Source organism: Frieseomelitta varia, unplaced genomic scaffold (assembly GCF_011392965.1).
Source record: "Frieseomelitta varia isolate USP_RPSP 00005682 unplaced genomic scaffold, Fvar_1.2 scaffold_307, whole genome shotgun sequence".
Taxonomy (NCBI): Eukaryota; Metazoa; Arthropoda; class Insecta; order Hymenoptera; family Apidae; genus Frieseomelitta; species Frieseomelitta varia.
Genome location: NW_025110043.1, coordinates 253,670 through 260,450, shown reverse-complemented (window position 1 = coordinate 260,450; position 6,781 = coordinate 253,670). Strand labels below are relative to the sequence as shown.

Genomic DNA, 6,781 nt, shown 5'->3' with positions numbered 1-6,781 from the left:
ACGTGATAAACTAGTTGTACATTCAAGAGACTGTAGCAATCATATTTGAGGCATATACATTATTAACATCAATAAAGCATGTCACGTTGGTTTGCACTAACGTATCATTTTTACTTCACGCGTGGAAGTTCGCCCTAGATGAAACACGTATCAATCAAGTGTCTGGATAGATCAAAGTGACTTCAAATCACTAAAGCCACTAATTATCGTATAAGTTAAAACCGAGATTGGAAAGAAAAGCGGATCGTCATGCATACCGGACAATATACGGACATATCCATTAAAATGTTACACTTTCTGCTAAAACTCACTGGAATCTCGGTGACGACGAACGACATCGAAGAACGTGGAAGGAAATTCGCGGTAGTCTACACCATCGTTGCACTCGTTTATGGCGTGTATGTGAATGTCGCCGACATTTATCATAGTATGGATGATTTGGACGTGAGTATGTTTTAACTGGCAATCCTCCAGGAAAATCGTTTTTCTTTTTTCATGTTACCGTTGACGATAAACTATGTACAAGTAGTTAAGTTGTACAGTTAAATTAGATAGACATATTACTAAATAGTTTTAAACAATGATTATAAACAAATATACAGTAGGAAATTACGGAAGTGATTTAATAATTATTCACAGTTTAATTACAAAGTTTGTTAGAATGACAATTAAATTCTTACGACAACATTATCTTTTAACGTAGACTTTTTGCTCACACATGTGGTCCAGCTTTGTACGAACTTTCATGTATATTTCGAAAAAGATGAAAAAGCGTGTTATGCATACGTTGTTTTTTAAGCTCTTTGCAATTGATTTTAAACTTACCGATGTGTTTATACTTAGAACAAGAAAGAACATCGTCCACCCACATACTGTGCCGACCACAAACCTAGAAAACCACTTTAGATTACAAAACTGAAATACTACTCCACTTTCCTTTTATACAAATATATAATAATAATATATAATAATAATAATTACTATTGTAATGAACAGAAAAAAATCTAAGATGGATAGTTGAAATAGTCATGATAAATGAAAATCAATCAATGCTAGCAAACAATATAATACTGATTATTAATCACTAGACTGTGGATATTTAAATTTAAATATAAATATAAATTTTGAATATAAATTTGCATAAAAATCCGCAGTCTACAACAATCACTGCTCCTTTCGATTATACAGATTAACATCGTAAACCATTGTTTCAGCATTGTATCTTTTTGACATCTAACACATTGAACATAGTCCTAGCGATGTTCAAACTTTCGGTAGTAAGTTTTTATAGAACGGAATTCTCGGACATAATTCTATACGCACAAAAACATTTCTGGCATCTCGATTATAACCACAATGAGAAGCTACTTTTCGCGGAGTGTCGAAAGATTTGCACTATGTGGACCATATTTCTTGTCTTCGTTACTGAAGCTGCTTTGTCCTTCTATGCAATTGTCCCGATCTGTGGTAAGTTGATTATCATCAATCAAAAGATTAAATAAAGTTGCTATTTCATAAAGAGGAAATACTTTTAATATTTATTGCATATTTCTTATATGTTTACAATAAAAAATAATTTACCATATTTTTTTTACTACGTTGCACTCATGCTTCCAGCAAGTATTGGAAATAATAAATCGAATAGAGTACTTCCAGTCAGCATGTGGATCAATCTACCGCAAAACGTGTCACCTTATTACGAAATAATGTTCACCACCCAGGTGCTCTAAATCTCCACTTACGTATACTTCAAGATAAAAATACTTTTACAAGTTTCAATAAGCTTTCAATAACTCAATAACCACGTTATAACAACTGTGTCGTTGCCAAAATAATCCATGCGAATTTATGCAAAAGAAAGCAGCAAAATGCTTTATTAAAATATGCATTTTGCAAGTGCATTAACGGCTATGCAAATTAATTTGTGGCACTTTCCTCGTGGATTTTTCCTTTGTTTACAAAATATATAAAATACATTTTAGTCATTAGGGAAAGCAATCTTTGCCACTTTTCGTACATTCCATCTCTAAAAGAAATGATGGCATTTTTGTATCTCAACAACAGTTTTTCCAACCTTTTAAAACGTTTTAAAATACACATGGATCAGATGAAGTGACAGAAATGAGAACATAATTTCAAGAAGCTAACTTTGCCAAATGGCTACGCAATAGAAAGTTTCCAGTCTCTGAAATATGCAAATATCACTTCTTTCAGTGAATTTGCCTTATTTAAACGTGCATTTTTCAATTACTGAAAAGCGAAAGAAACATTATAAAACAACACTGTTTTTTGAAGTTACATATATCTAACAGAACTGATTTGTCTTAGGCTTCTCAAAGCTCATTTCCAACTCAAAATTCTCAAAGAGCTTGATGATTCGAATGCAGAATAATAATTATAATTAATTAATTCACAAAATAAATCACTGAATTAACTTGTACATCTGATATTCGAAACTTGCATTACGTTTTTAAACTGCACAGTTACTGGTTTTACAACTTTTGGAAACACGATAACGCGACATGTATCACAATCACTTTCTTCATCGGTAATTCCACGATATTTACATAGGTACTGGCAGTACAACATATTGGCGTAAGCTTCGTAGGTCCTGAGAACGTCTTATGCGTGTTGAATCTGCACGTGGTCTATCAATTTCGTATGCTGCAAAACACTTTATTGAATTTATGGTCAGACATCGACAAGGAGACGGATATTGTCGCTTACTCGAACAAATGCTACGAAATTCTGAAGAAATGTATCCAAAAGCATCAGTCGTTAATCGAATACAGCGCTAAACTCGAGGACATCTTTACACTGCCGATCCTCAGCACTATGGTTATCTTTAGCGTGCTGATGTGTTTCGACACGTACGAGATGATACTGGTACGTCTGCGCAATGAGCTTCTATCTCCTTTGATTTTTCCGATTTTCAACCCTTCCGATCCGATGAACGTTGAGAAATGAGATGCTGTAAGTTGAAATGACACAGAAGAAAGAAAAGTTGTCCTGTCGCTCGATTCGTAATACGTGTATAATCGTAGGATCACCATGATGGTATTAGCATGAAGAATTTATTTATCTTGTTAGGTTACCGTATTATAAATTTATGTTGTTATAAATTCCAAAGATTCGCTTAATATATTTTCGTTGTTATTCGTTTCTACTTGAATGCCACCATTTTACGAGAAATTTAAACAATTGAAGTATTAATTAATATTAAGATAAATGTTTGATTTGACAAAATTGACTGTCTATAGTGGAATTTAAACAATTGAAGTATTAATTAATATTAAGATAAATGTTTGGTTTGACAAAATTGTCTATAGTGGAATTTATTTAGTTAAATCAAAGTCATACTTATTATAATTAAGAGAATTAAATAAATATTTCCCACTGTTTCCAAAAGTGTTCTAATTTTTAAAATTCCAATTTAAAATTTCTAACAATAATTCTTTACATTAGGGAGACATACCTACCGGGACGCGCCTTACTTTTGTTTTCCACATGCTCGGTATCTTCTTCTATATCATTTTCTTCACATACATCTGCCATGGTTTAGTAGAGGAAAGCTCGAATATCAGCATGGCATTGTATTCAGGATGGTGGACAATATTGCCAATGAATGAATCTGGAAAAATGATGCGAAAAGACATGAACATAATAATGATGAAGTCAATGCGACCGTGTCATCTCACTGCCGGAGGTTTCTTCCCTGTCATCATGGAAACGAGTACCACGGTACATAACCATTCAATTTTTGATAAAACTTTTGGAAAATCCATCCAGTATGAGCAACTTTTATTTCACTATTTCGAATATGCAATAGAATACAATATAAATTTTGGCAACAACTTCGCGACAATAATCAAATTTCTTGTTGATTTCAGGTGATAAGCACAACAATGTCATACTTCGCTCTTATGAGGGAGTCATCTTTGAGAGCAAAAGAGGGTAACTGATTATGAACACACACATATACGCAATGGAAATATTTTAATGCTTGCAAATAGACTTCAATACTTGTATCCGAAATAATTGCGAAATAAAATTTATATCATCGAATGACATCACTAAGCCAACAATGTTTCCTTGATTTCACAATAAGCAAGATTCGAAGCAATCCTTATTTTTTTCTTCACTAACGAATCACTAACGAATTTTAAACAAACTCAGATCACACATAAACCTTGTCCTCTCGTGAAATTTTTTCAAGAAACTTGCCCTTCGATTCTACATGAAGCAATAAGAGTTTCCATCGATTCACAAAACAAAGTACTTTTCTGTTGTTTAAAAATAATACAAGCATTTGCAGGTTACTTTGTGCATGGCCACGATCGTTTCTCTTTCTTTATATTGAACACCTGCGATGTTCCGTTCAAAGCCCTCATTCATGAATAATGCATCTATTACGCCTATTCATTTCACACGAGAACATGAGAAGTGGCCGTACAATTTTTGATTGGCGTACAGGCAGATGGTCAGAGGGTCATCACGACCAAACACTTCATGTTTAATATCGCGTGAGGAATCGATTGAATATGTAGGTGACGTGCTTCAAGAAAATGCACATCATCTTTCCTCTGACTATTCAACGTCCATCATGCATGTGCTACACAATAGGAACGTCTCGATAATTTGGGCGAGTTTTCTCATGAAAATCGTTGGCCTGTGGTTAGCAGCCGATCAAAACGAGCAGTGTCGCCGAGATTTCGCTCTGATTTACACGCTTGGGGCACTTTTCATCAGCATATGCATCGCACTTAGAGATATCTATCATACCTGGGGAAATTTCAGTGTAAGTACGCGAGAGTTTGACTTTGATCAATTTGTCTTTTCACTCTTTATCCATTCATGCGTGTATTGTGTTATAAATAAATGGAATTTAAGAACTGAGATAACTGGGAACGCGTAGAAAGATCTTTTTAAGATTGATCTATTAAATTCTTTTAAACCTGATTGTTGTTATCTAATTTTATTTCACAAAATACGCATGAGGAATACTGGTCAAAAGACAGCCTGAAAATCCCTCAGAAGAAACAGGCAAATTTGCAGACTAATTTCGTATTATTTTCACATTTGTATCTATAATTACAGGATTGCGTTTTTATTTCTTGCAATATTTTATACGTGATGGTGGTTTTCTTAAAAATCGGCATTTTATACAGGCACAAAATCGAGTTCTTTAATTTACTTATGTTCACGCAGAAGAATTTCTGGCGTCCGTATCATGATCCACAAGAAATACTAATTGTTACTGAGTGTAAAAAGATATGCAACGTTTGCGTTGTCCTTCTCATCTTTTGTGCTCAGGGCAGCTGTGCTGGTTATATGATAACTCCGCTTATAGGTAAAAAGAAATATCGTGACATCTACTTTTTAATATAAAAAGTGATGTGATATTAGATTTAATGAAACGCTTTCTGCTCTTCAGCGAATATAGGGAGAAACGAATCTGATAGAATGTTGCCGTTCAACTTGTGGGTCGATTTACCTATAGGAATGTCGCCTTATTTTGAAATATTATTTGCTATCCAGGTACAACTAGTACAATTCTTTCTTGCAATTCTGCAATTTTTGTTTAATTTGGAAGATCGTACTTATTTTAACCCTAGAACGGCACTATGGGATTACCACACATCAGAAACAAACGCCTAGAACAGTGTCAACTGTTTCGTAACAATATTTGTAATCAGATTTCTGTTGATCTGATATATGTGTATATATATANGATTTACACGCTTGGGGCACTTTTCATCAGCATATGCATCGCACTTAGAGATATCTATCATACCTGGGGAAATTTCAGTGTGAGTACGCGAAATTTTGTTCAATTCGTCTTTATCACTATTTCATGACCGTGTTGTATTGGAAATAAATTGAGATTCAAGACAATTGACTTGGAAATGATGCACAGAAATTGATACACTTTAAATGAACTGAAAACGATGCATACATTGATACATTTTAAATAAACTGACTGATATATTGAAACTTTTCGAATGAATCCCATTGTTAACCCACTTTCAGCTTATTTTATTTCACGTAATACACATTAAAAATACTGACTAAAAGATTGTTAAAATACTGACTAAAAAATTCTCTCGCGGAAACAGATTAATGTACAATTTAATTTCATATTACTATGACATCTAGATTTATGATTTCAGGATTGCGTCTTCATTTGTTGCAATATTCTATACGTGATGGTGGTTTTCTTTAAGATCAGTATTTTATACAGGCATAAAATCGAGTTCTTTAATTTACTTGTATTCACGCAGAAGAATTTCTGGCGTCCGTATCATGATCCACAAGAAATACTAATTGTTACTGGGTGCAAGAAGATATGCAACATTTGCATTATTCTTCTCATCTTTTGTACTCAAGGCACTTGTGCTGGTTATATGGTGACTCCGCTTATAGGTACGTAAACGGAAATACCGTTACATTTACTTTTTAATATAAAAAGTGATATGATATTAGATTTAATAATGAAACACTTTCTGCTCTTCAGCAAATATAGGGAGAAACGAATCTGATAGAATGTTGCCGTTCAATTTGTGGGTCGATTTACCTGTAGGAATGTCGCCTTATTTTGAAATATTATTTGCTATCCAGGTACAACTAGTATAATTCTTTCTTGCAATTCTGCAATTTTTGTTTAATTTGGAAGATCGTACTTATTTTAACCCTAGAACGACACTATGGGATTACCACACATCAGAAACAAACGCCTAGAACAGTGTCAACTGTTTCGTAACAATATTTGTAATCAGATTTC

At 33.6% G+C, this 6,781-nt stretch overlaps 2 protein-coding genes across 2 annotated transcripts in view; both read left to right on the top strand.

Moving 5' to 3' along the window:
- Positions 1 to 249: 249 nt before the first annotated feature.
- On the top strand, positions 250 to 3,978 carry LOC122529767 (odorant receptor 13a-like). The gene is made up of 6 exons (XM_043656191.1): positions 250 to 444; positions 1,215 to 1,471; positions 1,622 to 1,721; positions 2,572 to 2,886; positions 3,466 to 3,741; positions 3,891 to 3,978. The coding sequence occupies exons 1-6, from the start codon at positions 250 to 252 to the stop codon at positions 3,960 to 3,962; spliced, it is 1,215 nt and encodes a 404-aa protein (XP_043512126.1). The 3' UTR covers positions 3,963 to 3,978.
- Positions 3,979 to 4,603: 625 nt separating this feature from the next.
- LOC122529746 overlaps positions 4,604 to 6,781 on the top strand; it is a 3,436-nt gene continuing 1,258 nt past the window's right edge. Inside the window, exons 1-5 of the mRNA XM_043656159.1 lie at positions 4,604 to 4,798; positions 5,098 to 5,350; positions 5,435 to 5,538; positions 6,282 to 6,423; positions 6,515 to 6,618. Of these exons, the coding sequence (XP_043512094.1) occupies positions 4,604 to 4,798; positions 5,098 to 5,350; positions 5,435 to 5,538; positions 6,282 to 6,423; positions 6,515 to 6,618 (798 nt within the window). The remainder of the gene's footprint in view (positions 4,799 to 5,097; positions 5,351 to 5,434; positions 5,539 to 6,281; positions 6,424 to 6,514; positions 6,619 to 6,781) is intronic.